At 46.4% G+C, this 18,222-nt stretch overlaps 1 protein-coding gene across 4 annotated transcripts in view; it reads left to right on the top strand.

The window, feature by feature from the left end:
- The first annotated feature begins 1,447 nt into the window (after positions 1–1,447).
- The window catches only part of ZNF827 (zinc finger protein 827), a 113,578-nt gene continuing 96,803 nt past the window's right edge, over positions 1,448–18,222 (top strand). For 2 of the 4 annotated variants that reach the window (XR_009207833.1, XR_005700769.2), the window contains exons 1-2: positions 1,518–1,608; positions 14,816–14,884. Coding sequence is in view for 2 of the 4 variants with exons in the window: in XM_040063951.2 (XP_039919885.1) it covers positions 1,554–1,608; positions 14,816–14,884 (124 nt within the window). In the remaining 2 variants the exon portion in view is untranslated. Of the gene's footprint in view, positions 1,609–14,815; positions 14,885–18,222 lie in introns of all 4 variants that reach the window. The other 2 variants (XM_040063951.2, XM_058420611.1) reach the window with 2 other exon arrangements.

Below are 18,222 nucleotides of genomic sequence, written 5' to 3'. Positions count from 1 at the left end.
AGCTGGAGTCATCAGACTCTATGAGCAAGACCCTAACTGTGAGCAGATCAGTGAGGACTTTGTCATTGACTGAGCTGGGACCAGGACTTCACTAATTCATGACTAATTGGCAATCACAGTAAGTCATTTATAATTATGGCAAATGTGCAACAGTTGTGTTGCTGCCTGAAGCTGAACTGTTTACTTCAGGGCTGGGGTTTTTTTTGGTGTTTCAGCATGGGAAGTAGGGCTCATAAATCCCTGTGTTACTTACCTTTAAAAGGTGTGACTTTAAAAGTAGGATTTGGCTGACAACAAGGGATGCATGGAAGGACCATGAATTTAAGTGAAAGAAGGATGAGTTCTTTCCTTTTTGGGCTCTCAGGCACTGCTTGCTGACCTAAGTGTACTAAATAACTGAATAAAATATTTGTGGGTGTGTACTCAGGTATGGTAGAAAAAGCTGATTTAAAACAAAACAAAACACTTTTCTGTAAAATGCTGGCATTATGTGGTAAATACAAGCATTTTCATCTCACATTGAGGTGATAGCCATTTCTGTTTATAGATACTTCTTGAGGAGATTCTTTTTTTCAGAATAGATCTCATCTGTCCCCAGTCTAGCTTGTTTCTAAAGAGCTGTGATAGTCAGTGAATGATGTATGAGCGTAAAAAACAAGCTGACAGAACTGGTGGCTTTATCAAGACAGTCGAAAAGCAACTCAGATTTTAAATTTATGACTAGTAAGAAGTTTGGGGAAAAGCTGGTTTTCAGTTGAAAAAAATACTGTAGAATAGAAAGGTACTTCTTAGGATTTTAACATCAGGGTGTGATCCTCTGTTTTCCCTAGCACCCATTACTGAGGGGGGAATAAAAAAAATAAAAATTGTTGGGGTGTTCCACCAAAGGGAGGAGAAAATATTCCTTTGATCAGCTGCACCTGCAAGTCTCAGTTTGGGAATTAGAAGCCTGGCTGCCACCTGAGTCTGTGTTGGAATGAATCCAGGTTTCCCTCAGAAGAAAACACTTATTCGTGGTGAGGCAGAGTCTGGTGACCAGGAGAACTTCCCTGAATGAAGATGCAGACTAAGGCAGACTGCCAGGAAGGTTAACAGCAAAACCTGATTATTTTAGCTCCTTAACACTTTATATAAGGTATATGTCCTATACCTTTACAGCCTGTTTCCATCAAACACCCAGGAGGAGTTATTACTATTTCTGTTCTATAAAAATAAACAGAGCTGTTGAATGTGCTGGTGGGGAGGATGCAAAGAGTTGCCTCACACTTCTGCTTGCCCAAAATGTGTTCAGGGGCAAGTGTTCAACAGTTTAAAAAAAAAGAAAAGGCAAACCTTCCCTGAGCCCAAACCTTACCTACATCTATGACTGCAATTAAGGGTAAAAAGCCTCAACTGCTGTTTGGCTCAGGGAGCACCTGCACTTAATTCACATTGTTAAAATTTCTCTGAATTCTACCTGAGACTGAACCACATAGCACACAGTTTGACCAGTGTGTGTTGCTACTCCTTTCTTCCAGATCAAAGGAGAAGGGAAGGAGCTAAAAGGAAGGTTGATGATACACAGACCTTCATACTGCAGACCACTGCTTAGTGAGCCCCAGGATACAAGTAAGCTTTGCTCAATTTCTTTTTTGAAGGAAAATGTGCAGGTATTACCTGATACTTGGCTATGTCAGAGGGGTAGCTTTTTGAGGAAAATGCATAAATATCTAGTAAAAGTAACATCCATTTTCTGCTAGCCCTAGGCAGCTTCTCAGTGTGTGGTTGGGTCACAGATATGGTTCTGAGGCACCTGCAGTACTGAGCTGTGTGGGGCCTCCGTAGACTAATGCAGTTCTGGATTCCACCCTAGAGGTGAGACTACGAGAAGATCCATATTTTAAACCAATTTCTTCAGTATTTGTACCTTGTGTGGTGCTTTCTCTCACATCCAAACGTGACTGCATCAGCAATGTTTCCACTATGACCAACTTAAAATCAAATGAAGAAGTGCAGACCTGGGGTCAGTGGTAAAAGTACCATTTTTCTAGATGGTCAGTACACGGTCATCAAAAATATCATAAAAGTGGTAGAACTAAAATAGGTGACTAGTAACAGCTGAAAACTCAGCTTCTAAATCCAGAATGAATTGGCATAGTTACTCCTTTATTTCCAGTATGTGTTCTCCAATTCAGAACTCTGAAAACCCACTGGGTTAGGATTGTACACACTATCACAGGCTATTGAGTTACAATGGCATACTGAGGTAGCTAACTGCATGCTTTTCTCCTCTCTGGCACATTTGAAGTGAAAGAAAAGTATTTTAGTGTAACATACTATATTTGCTATTACAACAGCTAAAGAGGGTGTGAAAGAATAGTTAGAGAAGCTCAGCCACAATTGCATACCATGTGGGGTCATCTTTATCCTGATTTTTTTATTATTAATATTATTTTCCTTGTCTAGCTCTTTCTCTGACACTGCTGTGGAGTGTGTGCATTTTTACAGCAGTTCTCTGTGCTTTCCTGGTGGGGAGGAACATTCAAAAATACTTTGTGAAGAAGGTCTGGGATCGAAATTGCAGTATCATAAAACTTGTTTTGGCAGTTGAATGGTTTACAGCACCAGCATTTACATGTTTGACTGGTTTGAGATTTATGAGTGAAATTCATAACCCCTCCAGAGTCTCATTCGCATCTTCCGCATTAATAGCGAGCGGTTCCACAGCTAAACCCCCATGAAAATGGCCCAAGTAGCAGATCTTGTAGGATATTGAACTGGGGAAGCTTCTCAAATGGCGAGGTGTCAAGGGACAGACAGCAGCTTTGGCTCACCAACCATCCAGAAGAGTATGTGGGGAGACTTTAAAAGTGCAGGGGGCTGTGCTGTTCCACTATGTAATTTTCTTTAAAACATTGCTATCCGCGTTGTCGTTTTAATTAAGCAAAAGGGAAAAGTTGGCTGCTAAACACAATATCTTTGGGCCAATGCTCAAGCACAAATTGAGCCATGAAAAATACACAGCCAACCAGCTTGGTTAATTCTAAAGCGACATTTATGAAATCTTCTGGTTTGTTGTTGAGTTTTGGGGTGTTTCCCCCTTAATTCTTTGGTTAGTTTTACTCAGAAGCTGGCATTACTATATGGTAGCTAAAGGCCTGCCTGAAGTTTTGCTTTAATCGTCTAATTTTTAGTGATTCTGCATATTTAACTTCGAGGAGTAGAAACAGTGGTGCCACGGATCGCTGGGTGTGTTTCCAGGGGACTTGCTTGGTTTAGGGGCGGTTTTTAAATGGCACTTCTTCTAAACACAAAGGAAACAAAGCATTTCCTTTGAGCTGCGCGTGGTTCCATCCAAACCATGCCAAGAGTCACTCTGTAAGGATCGGCGATAAGGACAGAAGAGAGGAAAGCTTAAGTTAGGGCCGGAATCGTCCCACTAGGCTCCAATATCGCAACAGATCGGGGCAAACACCTCCTTAAATTCGCTGTCTGTTGTGTGTGACAGCGAGGTGGCTCGGGCCCTTCCTCCATCCCCGCGCCGTCCCGATCCAGGGCGGCTCGGAGCGCCGGGCCGGGGATGCGCTCCGGGAGCAGCAGGAGCGCGGCTGCCCCGGGCGCCGGCAGCGCTCCGCAGCCCGCGGGGAGAGACGGGCACGGCAAAGACAGGAGCTCCCCCAGCCCTCGGGAGAAGGATTCGCGGAGCCAGGGGAGTGCTGCGCTGCTCTGGGTGCCCTGTCTCTGCCCGCCCGCTGCCCGTCTCCTTCTGCTCAGGCTCATCATGGAGGTGTGTGGGGGGGTCTCAGCCGTGCCTAGGGCCGATGGAAGGGCAAGGTTGTCCTTGCTTAGAGAGATGCAAAAGTCGTTTAATTCATGCAGGAATTTTTTATTCCTGCACCTGTAAATAGGTCAGTCTCATCTTCAGTATTGTTAACCCTATCACTAGGAAACAATTACTGCCCTGTAACCTCACCTTTCTGCATTGGTGACTGTCACCCTCTGTGTATTGGCCTTTTCCCTTAGCAGACTTTCTCCCTTTTGGGAACAGGATTTTGGGTAGAGGTCCTGTCTTAAAGCACTGGTGAGCAAGGCCCAAAAAGTTGCCTGGCTTTGAGATGAGAGCCATGAAAGAAATACCTTCCCTCCAAGCGCCTGCTGGCAAAGGTGCCTCAGCCTGGGGTGCGAGCAGGTACAATCTCTTGATACAGACCTCTAAAGGCCCTTGAAGTTTCTTTAATATTTTTTTTTTTCTTTCCTAAACCTATGGCAAAATCACGTGTTACCACTTTGTCTCTAAGAAGGCTTTACTGCACCAGTAAAAACCTGAGGCTCGGTTGTACAGGGAGCAGCTAAAAAGAAGATGACACTCAGTAGTATGGGAAGCTGGAGACAGTGTCACTGAACTAACAGGAGACTTTAACAGGACCTGGAGAGGAGCAATTTGCCAAAGAAAGTCAGTTTGAAAAGTACAGTCAACCCATTTTGAAAGACACTAGTCAGAAAAGTCTTCATGCTGCAGGAAGTTGCTGAAGGCATGGCATTTTGGAGCTGGGGAAGATTTTGGTAAGGATGATTGACTTTTAGTAACAAATTAAGCTAGAAGCTTTGAATTGGATAGGATGGTCAATCAGAGGAAGTGTACAAAGCTTAGATGTTCATGTAGGTTAGAAGAATATTCTGGGATGGGATGAAGGGGAGGGATGTGCCTCAGCTGGAAAGATAAAATGGGAGAAACAGGGAGATGTAAGGAACTGGATGAAGCAACAGTTCAGAGGTAGCTTGGAGACAAGAGAGGGACCCTAAGCTTAAAATGTGTATAAATTAGATATCCTCTCTTATTACATGATGGTGTGACAACTTCAGCCAGCTAAAACATTTGAGCTGTCAAGCTGGAGATCTTCAAACTTTGCTTGCAACCTATAATATCTTCATATTTTTAGCTTCATTTAGGTAGGGTTTGGGTGGTGTTTTAGTTTTGTTTTTCTTTTTTTGTTTCCTATTTTGTAACCTGAAGTATCTAGCTCCCAGTGACTTGTTGTCTAATTACTTTATGATAACTCAAAGGCACTGAGTGTATAAGGCAGGACCTTTGGTAAAAGCCCATGTGTTGTGAAGTTCTCCAACAATGTCAGCAATGGAGGATAACGGTTTTCGTGTTTTTATATTCTCCAGTAAAGAGTGTTAGGAGTTCTCAACATTTTTAATAAGTTGGTTAAGCACTATGGAAGAGAGAGGAGTAGGTGTGGTGTCAGACTTAACCCAGCTTCCTTGATTAGCATACCCAGCTGGACAGCAGAAGTAATTATATCTCACATGGTATCACAGCTGTGGGGACTGGAGGCTTGTATGAATCACAGAAGCCTGGCAAACCCTGAATAGGAGAGTTTCTCTACTCCACTGTGCAGATTTTTTTTCTTTTTTTTTTCACTAGAAGACCAGAAAGATGTTCCACACTGTTTTTTCCTAATCTTGGCTCCATTGTGGTATCCTCTCCAATGGTGTGTTCCCTTGGAAAGCCACTCTTGAGTATCTTCTTGGCCCACTTCCCATTTGCTTTGCTACTCAGATGATTTTAAAGCCCCCTGATTTTGCCTTTTTCCTGTGTAAATGAAAGCATCACAGTGTCTCCCTTCTGAGTTGAAATGATACAGCTCTTGTAGAGTTCATAAGGCAACCAAAATGTTTTGTTTCTGATGGACACTATTCTGGGTACCTTGGGGGTGAGGCCACCTAACTTAATGGTTATTGAGGTCAAGAAGGCTTACTCATTTTCTTATAAGCTGCCATTCAATACATTAGAATGATTAAAACCTCCAAACTTTAATCAAAATTTCCAAGAAAACCCAACAATAGCTTCTTGAATCTTGCACGAGTCTATTGCCTTGCTGGACCTCTTCTCTAAAAGTCAATCACCTTGATTTTTCCTTTTTATCCTCTGCTTGATGACCTTTACAAGACTAAGTGGGAAATCCATACCTTTTCTGGCTAGGCAGGGAATACTTACTGTTCAGGCTCCCACCTGCTTCCATTGATTCTGGCCCGTGCAAAATTCTCCATGTAGGAAATATGGAAAAAGTACTCCTCCCCTTAAGAGCACTTCATCTGCTCTCTACCACTCTTTCTTCTTTAATACAAAAAATGTGGAATTTTTGGGGGGAGAGGGACATATACAAAGATAAAGACTAGAAAGTATTTGAGTGAATCTGCTTATTCTTCCATTTTCAGACCCTCAATTCTTCATTCGTACAGCTGGTTTTTGGGGAGGGGAGCGCACAAAGGCGCAAGCCCCTGGCCCACAACTCCTTCAATTGTTTCTTGCTCGAGTTGGGGGAAAAGAAGTGTGTGAGAGCGTGTTCCCTGGGACCGTGACTCCATCTGCAGGCAGGAGCATGCCACTCTCCACAGAGAGGCACCTCCGTGCGGCACCGAGTCCCTTGGGTCTTTAGTGACACTGCTGAAATCCCCCGGTGTTTCTCGGTGCACAGCAGTATCTCTGTCCCTCCCAAAACCCAAATGAGAATAAGAGTAATAAGAAGTCAAATTATATGGATACCTCCTGAATTTTACTTCCAAGACCTGGGCACCTTTAGTGCAAGCAGCCAACATATATGAGGGGTTATATGAGTAAATTTGTGTGCTAACTGGAGAAAGGAGAGAATGGCACTAAGGAAGTATGGCTGCAGGTTAGCGAGAAAAGCAATTAAATCCTGTGGCCGCAGCACCTACATGTCAGGGATGTGTTGATGATAATGGTTTGCTGGGAACAGGAGCCTTAAAATTCTACATCTAGCTTTGTTGGTGAACTACCACAGGCAGAGTGCATGTCCCCAGCTGAAAGGTGGAGGTAATGATGCTTTGCAAAAGTCTAAGAAAAAAGACAGCCAACTTCCAGTGCTTACATTTTAGAGAGATTAAAAATATAGTCACTATTCTACCTGTTCTGCAGGTATAAGTTAATTTAGATTGCATAATCTTCATGATACTGAGGGAAGAAGAGTGAGGAAGTAAAACACCAACCTTGAGTTTGGAATGATTAATTAACATTTTCCATTAAGTAGCTCATAAACCAGTAGCAATTCTAAAAAAACTTTGGACATTAAAGAGTTCTGGATATCGTAATAGTGGTTTTGGTGAAGAGTCCTAGTAGCTAAAAAAGCGTGGTGGCATATTTGTGTTCTGTAAACTACTTCCATAAAACCAGACACGAATACCATGTTTAGGAAACAGTAAATGCTCATATTACAACACTTTCACTTCGATTGGGAAAGTCCTCTTAAGATCATCTAGTCCAGCCTCAGTGCTCAAACAGCTAAGTTATTCAGGCAACTTCTCTGGTCTACCTGTGCCAGTGTTTGACTCTTCTAATGACAAAAAAAAAAAGAATCATGTTCTTGTACTCAGACAGAACACTGGTGTTGTGTTGTTTGGTTTGGTTTAGCAGTGTTGCTCTGGTTTAGGTTTTGGGTTTTCTTCGTTTTGTGCCCCTTGTCTCTTATCCTGGCAATGGACACTGCTGTAAAATGTCTGATTTCTTCAACTTCCTTCCCACCCATCAGGCATTTGTACAAATGGATGAGATCTCTCTGAGCCTTCCCTTCTCTCCAGGCCAGATAGGCTCTGTTTTTTCAGCCTCTCCTCATACAGTAGATGCTCCAGTCCCTTAATCATTTTCATGACCTTGTACTGGACTCACTCCAGTAAGTCCAGACCTTTCTTGTGCCAGGAAGCCCTGAATGAGATGCAGCATTCCAGAAGCAGCCTCACCAGCACTGAGCAGAGGTGCAGGATCACTTTCCCTTGACCTGCTGGCAGCTGTCTTCCTCCTGGTGGCCTTCTTGGCTATGAAGGTGCATTGCTGGCTTGTGGTCACCTTCTTATTACCAGGATCCCAAGGTCCTTCTTGGAAAAGCTGCTTTCCAGCTGGTAGATGCCTAGGATATGCTAGTACCCAGCACTATTCCTTGTTACTTTGCATTTCCCCTTTTGAACTTCAGGACATTTCTCTGCCCACTTCTGTTGAGGCAGTGTTCCTGAAAGGCGACACAACCATCTGGTATTATCAGGCACCCCTTCCAGTTTTAAATCCTTTGCAAACTTGTTGAGGATGCAATCCTCAGCTTTTTTTGTATGGAAACAAAGGCTGCTTCTCTCCAGGTGTTACCACTTCTTCTCTTCTACTTATGAAGTTTAGTGCTTCTCTGTGGGATTTTTCACTGTTATTAATTTATTTCTTTTGGACAAATAATTTGCATCTTACTGTAAACTACAGACTGGAAAAGAGCATGGGTGGCCTTAGAGCTGCTGAAATATAGAGACTAGAAACAGTATTTCCATCAGTGTTAGCAGGGGTTGAGGAAGCCTAGCCTTTATTTCTAATATCTCAAAAGACAACCTTTTCCTGCATGTTGTACAGCCTGATGGAGAAGTGGCAATGGAAGGAGAGATTTCCTACTGGCTGTGTGCCTTCATGCTCAGCAGGCTGACTTGCAGCCCAAACCCTTCTGCCTGCCGGTAGTTGAGGGCTGTTCACTGAGAATATGCAGCATGGTCAAGCATAGCTGAATCCCCTGTGAAATTCATCACATCTGCTAGAAGCTTGATCTCTGCATGTTCCTTCCCTCCCTTATCCTAATGGGTTTCTTTCCCTTAGGAATGTAAAGTCTGAGCACCACCATATTTTCTTGTTTCCCAAATGCCCTTCTGTGTCACCCTTCTTTAGGTATTCCAAAGAGGGCACAGTTGGCACAAATGCCACTGCCATGCCCCTCTGTGCCTGCCTTCCTCCTGCTGTGTCCCTGTCAAGGGGCTGTGTCAGAGGGAGATGAGCTTGGTGACTGCACAGTCCTAGATGGCAGCTGAGCTCCTTGGGGTCTTGTCAGCTCTCATGGTCCAGCGCAGTCTCAGTATTACTCTAGTGTTTTAACAATAGAAAACTAGCTAGTTAATTGAGAAACCACAATTGATTTCCCTGAGGAATTTGCCACCTTGCTGGTGCAGCAGAGACTCTGCCTTTCAATGTAAATGTAACAAGGTGTTTAAAAACTTGGACACACTTCCATTTAGCAAACAGCTGCGGCTTAAAACGCTATTGCCTTGCTCCTTAACAAAGCTGCAAGTCTACTCCCAGAAGCAGACAGGAGGATAAATACATTGGTTTGCCAGTTTTGGGGGGTGGTTTTTCCAGGAGGGGGTAGTGCCTTAAAGCATGGCAGATGCTTGATAATAAGGCTGTGCCCAAATCTTCAGTTGAAACCAGTGACTAGCAAACAATTAAGCAGAAGTAAAATGAGAGAGGGAGTTTGCTGGGTCTCACTCTGATTTACCTTGGACAATTCTTAGGGTGGGGTAAAGTTATTGATTCCAATGCACTTTAATGTAGAATATAAAATTATGCAAAAAGATCGGGATTGCAGCAGATAATTATTCATTTTATTTCCACATTTGTAACTGCAGTAGCCCTGAGCTAAGTGTTTCAGTCCTCAGTTGACTAAACAAATTCTTCTCATCAGTTCAGAAATTGCTTAGTGTTTTATGTTGTAAAATATTCATTTATTTTTTTTCTATATTTAATCTGTACTGGTTAAGAGGTTGCTCACACACTTGAGGGAGAAATTCTGCATCTCAGGTATCTGCAGGCCTAACTCCAATAGTCATAGGGTCAGGTTAGTACTTGGTTTGTGTTTGGTTGGTTTGGGGGTTTTTGTTTTCTTGCAAAATTGGCTTACAGTAAAGGGATGTGGAAGGGTGATATCTATTATATGTAATATCATTACATATATAAGTTATGTAATTATGAAATTGAAAAGTCGACTGCAGCTGTAGTAAAATAAGAATCATGAGACCCTCTGGTAACTCTGAAGAAGCATCCTATAGTATTTAAGTAGCGACAAAATTATGTGGACACTTATATGTGTCCTTCTTCAGACCTAGATACAATGTATTTCTGGCCTATGACAGCTAGGATTTTATCTCAGCATGGGTTTAAGGCCACCAGCCCTAAAGTGTTGATTTTTTTTTTTTTTTTAATTGCAATTAGTAGCTATATCATCTTTCCTATGTAGCATATTATTCTAATGGCTGAAAACTATAAACATCATGGTTTTCTGAAGAAGCATAAATGTGTTAAATTTGCACCTCAGCTAGAAGCATTTTGTGCTAAAGTTTGCTATGAAGTGATGATGGCTAGTTAGCTTGCCAGGATTCAGACAAGATTCTCAGAAAACTGCCTGTGTTTTAGCAAAGAGACAGGTCATATTGCACTCTTCCTCCTTGATGCCCCTCCATTTGGCGGCTTCAAGGCTGTAGTGGAATTATTGGTCTTCAAGAGCATTTGTGATTCAATATGCTCTCTGCAAGAGTTCTTGCCTAGAAGTGGCTGTGGGCCTTTCATTTTAAGAAAGAAGAGGTTTAAAACTTTGCAGAAGGAGAATTTGGTTGTCTTTTAAAAAAGCTGAAGCTTGTGTATCGTTTAGGGTCTGCTGGTTATGCATCTCCCACTTGGTAATTGTTATCTGTCTTAGGCTGATGCTCATCGGACAGCAATGGCTTCTGATCATTGCTCCTTGGCCTTCGTGGGGTTGGTTGGTGGCTTGCCAGTCACTGACTAATTATTATTACAAACCTGTTACTTAATGTTATTTGTTTACAGAGCAATTGCAAACATGGATGATGCTGTCCATGAGCTGCTGTCCTATGGGCTTGTTCATCCCTTTGGGTTTGCCTTTCAAATGCTTAGGAGCAAAGAGAAGTTTGTAATCAAATGTTGTTTGAAGGACTGCTGAGCATGGAAATACTGGCATAAACCAAAGCCAGAGGAGTTTGTGCTGTTAAGGGTGATGGTCAACATGTGTGAGAGAGATGGTAATTTCAATTAAAACTAGTGGACTTCATTGTATGTATTGAAGATACAGAGGCTATAGAAGGTATTTGCCTATGTTCAACAGGAAATTAATCCAAAGATAGGGGTAACTTTTAAAAGAGCCTGTGGAGCCTGAATAACTCTCTGCTGCATGCTCAGGAACACACACAGCTGACCTGGCCTTCCTTTTGGTAGGCTGTACTTAAAGCAGAGGCCGCCATATTTTGGTTTGAGAAGGGGTCCAGGAACTGATTAAAATGGCCTCATTTTTCTAATCAGTTCAGCTCTTAAAAAAATGTGACCCTAGGAGCAGAACTCTTTAAAGTTTCAAAGAATAAAGCAAGGATGCCAGCTAATTTTTCAGTTTCTGTTTAGCAACCTTTTCAAGTATTTGGTCCATTGCATAAGGACAGTTTGGATGCTAGATACACTGCAAATGTTTTAGGAATGTTACATCATTTATCACTATTTAAAATATTATTTACTCAATTTGTTTCATTTTTTCTTCTGTGTAAGTGAAGAAAATATTTACTTTCTTCAAAAGTGGTTTCTGGAGCTGAACTTAATTCATATGTGTAACTGGGTTTGGTGTTTGAAAGGTGCCATACAATCATTACTTATTAATAGCAGGACCTGCAGAAGCAATGCATTATTTATATTATGTTATCTGTGGAAGACTTGCAACTATTTTCTTGTGTTTGGACTAAAAATGTTCCAAAGTGCGGTCAGCTGACTTATTTTTTTCTTTTTGTGCTATACCGCCAAACACATAATGGGAGATTTATTTTTTAAATGGCATTAGGCCCTCGGTCACTTTCCTTAAATCAAGGTGTAAAATAGTGGGAAGGGGGGACTGATGTGCCTGTGGTTTCAGTGGAAGGGCTCAATACTATCTGTTGACTAGGACAAGATCTGGAGTAATGCACTTAGCCAGGATATAGAGATGAAAAACTAAGTTGTTCCCAAAGAGAGTATTTCCAGGTGTGGGGCAAGAAACTCTTTCTTTCACTGCAGGACAAACTTAAGGCTTGGCCCACTGAACTCCTAGGAAAACTGTTAAGATGTCTATGGAAGCCAAGGTCACCCTCAGAGATTTAATGCCGCTCTGCTGTGTGCCAGTCCCCATGGCCCTTTCAGAGAGCTGTGCTTCCGTGGTGCCTTTTTGCTGCAGCCACCTCAGCTCCCCTAAAGGGGCTTTCAAATGGTGGAGGGGGAAAAAAACCTGCACGACACATTGTAAATTAATGCTGACAATGTCAACATTAATTTATGCCAGAAATGCATGAGGACTAGAGGGTGGAAAGAGTGATAGTGAAGAACACAGTATTTCCTGTGTCCTGTTCTCCTAGCACCTGGGGAAGGGCTGCCACAGCAGTGGTGGATCACAGCACAGAGCCAGCACTCTTTCCCTCTCTGAAATGCTGACTTTGTGGCCTCCTGCACAGGCAGGATCACTTGGTCGCTGCTCACAAAGTTGGCTTAGTTCAACTCAGTTGCCGTTAAAATGTATTGAAAAAAGGAGTAAGCGGGTCTAGCATTGCAATTCCGTGTGAACAGAGTTCTGTTGCTAGTCCCAGGCATGTGGAAACTGAGGTGTGTGAACAACAGTGAAAAATGCATCTGGTATTTTTGGTTATCACTACTAATGTGGTAGAAATCTCCAAAACCTGTATAAACTGGAGAACTGAGGGAAAAGACAAGACCTAAATATTCTGAGGGAATTCCGTCGTTGGTACTCTTGGTCATGAGCAAGTGTAAGGCAGCTGTTTGGACTCATCCCTACCCCCAGAAATCTCCAGTACTGACAGTTGCACACTTTGGCTTTACCTCTGGGTTAAAAATAAGTAAATCTCTCCATGAAAAGGAAGTATTTTAGCTGTATTGTGAAATTATAAACCAGCTGAAGCCAGGAGGAATTTGTTTTGTCTCAGTAGATGTGTATCCTGTATGTGTGGTTTTGAAACTTAAAATTGCATAGGCATGGTAGTGAACCTGAGATTGACATATATGTCATCTTTTAAATACTATTTAGTCCTTGTTTTGTTGTTTTTGTTTTTTTTTCTTTCCGAATGGCTTATTGTGGCTATAAAATAGGTGTAAGATTATTGAAAACCATTCTAAATTGAGGTGATTAAGAGTTTAAACTTACTGTTTAAAAATATTGAGGTTGCCGATTTAGTGTTTTGTGTTTTCCTAGGCTGCTGTTTATTTTTTAAAAATTGAAGTTAGGATGAAAAATAGTGTGATAAAATGATGAGTCAGGTTGTCAAAACCCAAAAAATTCTAACAGGTATACATACTAGAATAATGCATATTTTTATTTTTGTGACATCTGACTCACAATTTTGATTATGTATTCTGCTAAGTTCAAAGTTTTCTTACACAAAGAGGGAGCTATATGAGACAACCATGCTTCAAATAATTTTACTTCTATTGTAGTAACAGGTTTTGGAGTTTAAATCATTAACAACCTCTCTGTGAACTTTTATCCAAATGACTGCAAGTCACAAAGAGAGCACTTCTCTTTCACGGAGTACCTTTTGTGCTTTAGTGAGACCCAATCCCTCTTCTATTTTTTTCCCCACCTTCATGTCCGTCTTTGAAGAAAGATGTGTGATTTGTGAAGTAATGAGAGTATGTATCAGTTAATGAAAGCTGCTATCCTGGCTTCATAATGCACACTGGAATTGCTTCAGGATAAAACTTCATATACCTGCATTACAGCAAGAGGGGAAAAAAAAAAAAAAAAAAAAAAAAAAGTAAATTTCAGAAGTCCAGGTTGCTGTGTGCACTGTAGAAGTATCATGTAGCAGTTAAATCAACCATTAGGGGTGACCTAATCTTGATTTCCTCCCCCCTCCACACACAAACACACAGTCAAGGAGTTGTGATTTTCATGCTGCTTGTATTCTTTCCATTTTTTAAAACCTGCACTAGAAATTGTCAGTATACCAACTTGCCCACCTTTCTTTCTGGCTTATTTTGGGTGCTTGTTCTGGCCTGGAGGGAGTTGAATATAAAGCAGCCTCTCCCTCCCACGCTGAAGTTCGGCTGCATAAAGCCCCTTCGGCCCCTATCTTTTGTGGAGGGATAGCTGAGCCCATCCAAGAAAATCTATGGGGTTAGCTGTGCACCACCACAATTTTGCTTTTCTGACACAGGAAGACAAAACGCCTTAATTAGAGAGAGAGAGAAAAAAAAAAAAAAAAAAGTTGACGTTATTATTTTCGTTCCCACCACAGGCGAGGGGATTACAGCGCGAATGGTCGAGACCCACAAATTCACACGCATACCTTTTTTTCCTTTTTTCTTTATTTTTTTTTAATTATTATTTTTATTTTTTTAAGAGCGGATTAGCAGCGGGTGCAGGACCGGGGCAGCGCATCCTCCGCCGCCGCGCAGCGCCGCGCCCGGAGCCCGCGGGGAGCGGGGGCACCGTCCCCTGTGCTCCAGCGGGGCGCGCGTGTGTCCGTGCGTGTGTCTGTGCGTGTGCCCGCCCGCCGGGGCTGTGCGGGGGTGTGCGCGGTGTCCCTGCCCGCCCGTGGGCGCGCCGGGAGCGCCGCCGCCGCCGCTGCCCTTTGATCCCGGCGTTAGTGTTAGTTAGGGGCCGGGAGGAGCGCGGGGCGCAGCCCTCGGCACCGCCGCGCCAGCCCTCACCCCGGCACGGCGCCCGGCGCCCGCCCGCCCGCCGGGAACACATCCCCGGCCGCTGAGGGATACTGCGACCGGGGACAAGCCAGGTGCACGACCGGGTTGCGGGGGGGTGGGGGGGTGGGGGGGCGGGGGGGGAGAGGAAAAGAAAGCGAGAGGGGGAGAGGGAGCCCTTCGCGGTGGCTCCGAAAAAGCCGGCTTCAAGCCCCCTTTCCCCCGGCGAAGAGGGAAAACCCGCCCCGGTTAGCAGCTCCCCCGGGGGCCCCGGCTTTGTGCCTGTCCGTGCCCCCCCCCTCCCGGTCTTATTTGATCTCCCGTTAAACCAAGGAGGAGAATGTGAAAAAAGGGGGAAAATGCCCAGGAGGAAGCAGGAGCAGCCCAAGCGCCTCTCTTCACGTAAGTGCCCCCTCTTTTTGCCATTTTCTCCTTCCTCCTCTCCCCGTCTCCTTCCCCTCTGCAGCCGCCTCCGTCGTTTCGTGTATTAGTTTAGGGTTACAGAGGTGAAACTGACAAAGACACAGCCTGGGTTATTCCTCTTTTAGGTCTGAGCTAAGGCAGCCATGTTGGTGATGAACAGCCTTGTGCCCTTTTAATTTTTCCTCTCTCTCCTTTCCCCCCTTCTTTCTTCGCGTCTCTCGCCCTTTCCTCCCTCTCCCTCCCCTCGCCCGTGATTGTGCATTTGTGCTAAGGGGGGGGGGGGGGGGGGGTGGAGGGGGGGGCGGTGTGGGTTTCTCTTTGGGGCCGGAGGGAGGGGGGTCTGTTTTATTGGGGTGGGGAGGGGGGCTAAGCACGGGAGGGGAGGGCGGCGAGAGGGGAAGCGGCTGCTGGCGTCTTGTGCGGAACCAGCCGAGAGGTCTGTCCCCGGCTAAAGGTTGCGGCGGGGCTGGGCGGCCCGGGAGCGGGGGGAAGGCAGGCAGCGGCAGCGGAGGGGGCCGGCGGAGCGCCCCACACCGACCCCAGGGCCACCCCGGAGGGGGCCGTGGCCGCCGGCGGCGGCGTGGGAGGGGGCGGCGGGGAGGCAGACCGTGGCAGGCGAGGTCCCTGCAGAGCAGGGAGAGGAGGCGGCGGCGGACTCCGGGCTCCTCCTGGCCGCAGTGAAATGAAGGGTCAGGCGAGCCAGGCGAGACTCAGGCTTCGGCGGCGCTGCCCCAGACGAGAGCAGCAGAGCACAGGGCTAAAGTGCATCCGATCTCCGCCCGCGGGCACCCACTGCGCTCACACGCACACAGACACACACATCCCCTGACACGGCTCGCCCTGCCCTGTTCCTGAGCGCTCCCTCCCCCCTCCCTGCCTGTCTTCTCCCCTCTTCGCAAAACAGTTAACTTTTCTCCCGCTCCCTCTCCCCCCCCCTCTCCTTGTATTCAGCGCTCGGCAGCTATTGAGAGGGAGGCGGAGAGGAGGGGTAGGGACCTAAAAATACCCTGCCCCTGCATGGCCCCAGGGCTGGTTTAAGGAGAGCGTGGGGTGGATGGAGGGGTCATTTGTCTGTCCCCGACGCATCTGCTCGGAGGGTGCCTGCCGCCCCTCCGCGCCGAGCTCGGGGCAGGGCGAGAGCTGAGCCGCCGGTGCCGGAGTCGGGCTCGGTCACCGAGAGTTCACCGGGGCGGCTCCTGCCCCTGCCCGCGGGGCGCCGCTGCGGGCGGAGCGCGGCCCGGCCCCCGCTCCGCTCTGCGGGCGGAGGGGCTGGGGCAGCGCTCCCCGCGTCCTTCCCGCACCGGCGCACGGGCCGGGATGGGGGATGTGGGCGCGGCGGGCTGGGGGCGACGAGGAAGCCCTTGCAGCCCCGCAAAGATTTGCTTCTCCTTTTCTTTTCCTGCCGACTCGAGGCAAGGGCTTGACTTGCGGTGGGCTTTGCTTCGGGGGCGGGAGGTTGATGTCTGAGGTTGATTTAGGGGGGTTCCCCGCCTCCCTTCCCTTCCTCTTGCCGTTTGCCCCCGCATAGCCCTTTGGCGGTCCGCCCGCCGGAGCAGCCGAGCCGGCGGCCCCGGTTCCTCCCGCAGAGCGTGGCCGGGCTCGGCTCGGGGGGGGCAGCGGGAGCGCGGCGCCCGCCTCTGCAGCGCCCCGGCCCCGGCGCGGCGGGCGGGGGCAGGGGCCAAGCCGGGGCGCGCAGGGGCGTTTCGGGGGGCGGCCGTGGGGGGCCCGGCTCGGCAGAAGCCCCGCGGGGCTCCTGGGGCGGGCGGAGGCGGCGGGGCCGCGCCGGGCTGGCGGCTGACCTTGCCCTCGCCCCCGCCCCGGCGCGCTGCCCTCCGCCCGCCCCTGGGGCTGACATCAAACCTGGGCTCCATCTTAGCTCGGCCGGGCGCTGCCGAGCGCGGCGGAGGGGGCTCGGCGCGGCGCGGCTCCGCCGGGCCCGGCCCTGCGCTGCCCCCGCCTCCGGGTTGCGGCTGAGGCCGCCCGCGGCCCCGACCTCCTGACCGCCGCGCCGGGGGAAGTCACGGCTTTTTCTGGGCCGAGGAACAATCGCCTTCATTGTTCGGATAGTGTTCGGCGTGTGTTATTGTTTTGATTTTTTTTTTTTTTTTTTTTTTTTTTTTTTTAAATACACGGCCTAATTTGTACTTCTTTCGGATTAATTTTTTAGTTCAGTTCATGGGAGGAGGCGTTTTGTTGTTTGTTTTCTCCTGGTGTGTGAAAGGCGCACCCGCCATATGTCCCACCCGAATGCTACCTTTCAGTGGGTTTTATTTATTTCAATTTCTTTTGCAGATAGATTGGACTGGATCAGAAGCTATTATCTGACAATAGTAATAATACTTCAGATAACTCAGAATAATAGTGATCTAGATAAAGAAAATACCTTGGAATTAAGTGTGCAGATGATGTAAATAGTGATTTGGTTTGGGTGGTTGGGGTTTTTTTAAGCAACATGTTGCTTTAATGGGTACTCAGTGTAAAATACGGTTTTTTCCTCTGATTCTCACTGGTTTTAGCGGGACAGAGGGTGTGTTTATTTTGAGGTATTAACGGTGGCCGAAGAATGTAAAGTGCTCCACTCGCATCCCAAAAGGAGCTGTCAGCTGCTGGTGCTCAGCCTTGACCCTGCCCCACTGAGGGCATCGTGCTGTGATTCACTCCCAAGTCATGTTACAGTTTGCTGCTGATGCGTGGATGCTCCCCAGGACACCTAAGTGATGCAGCGTCTTACCGACCCTCCCTGGGATGTTTTGGGTTCTGTTGCAATTGTTTGCAGATAAATGGTTAGATGTCGATACACACGATAAGCTGTGAGTGTTACAGTGTAACTGAGCAAATGTAACTTAGCGTGGCAAGCCCTTGTCCGCTCTAGTACAGCTGGGGGAGGAAGCTGTGTTCTCGGGGTTTCTTGTCCTTAATTAACTCGTCATACGTTGTTATGAGTATCCTCTCTGCAGAGCACCTGAGGATTGCTGTCACTTGCTGACTAGCGCTCTGATTTTATACTTCTGCCTACTGACTCTACTGACTCCGCTGAGCAGCCCTCACCTACTTTTGCTGGTAGTTTCCCTTGAGAAGACTGCACTGCCAAAAAACATGCAATGATGAAGAAGTTCTCTGTTCTCAAGACTTTGCTGGAGGTGTACCAGGCTGCTGCAAGAGTTTAATTCAGTTCCCAGGGAGCAGTGTTTGAAGGAAGAGGATTGGTATTATTAGATGCCATAATAGCGTGTTTGGGTGGCATCTGCTTAAAATGACACAGTTAAGGGTTGAACATTCAGTCACTGGAGTTGTTTACAACATAATTTACTTTGGAA

Source organism: Hirundo rustica, chromosome 5 (genome assembly GCF_015227805.2).
Source record: "Hirundo rustica isolate bHirRus1 chromosome 5, bHirRus1.pri.v3, whole genome shotgun sequence".
NCBI classification, from domain to species: Eukaryota; Metazoa; Chordata; class Aves; order Passeriformes; family Hirundinidae; genus Hirundo; species Hirundo rustica.
The sequence above is the reverse complement of the archived record's forward strand: the minus strand, read 5'-3'. Positions and strand labels throughout refer to the sequence as shown.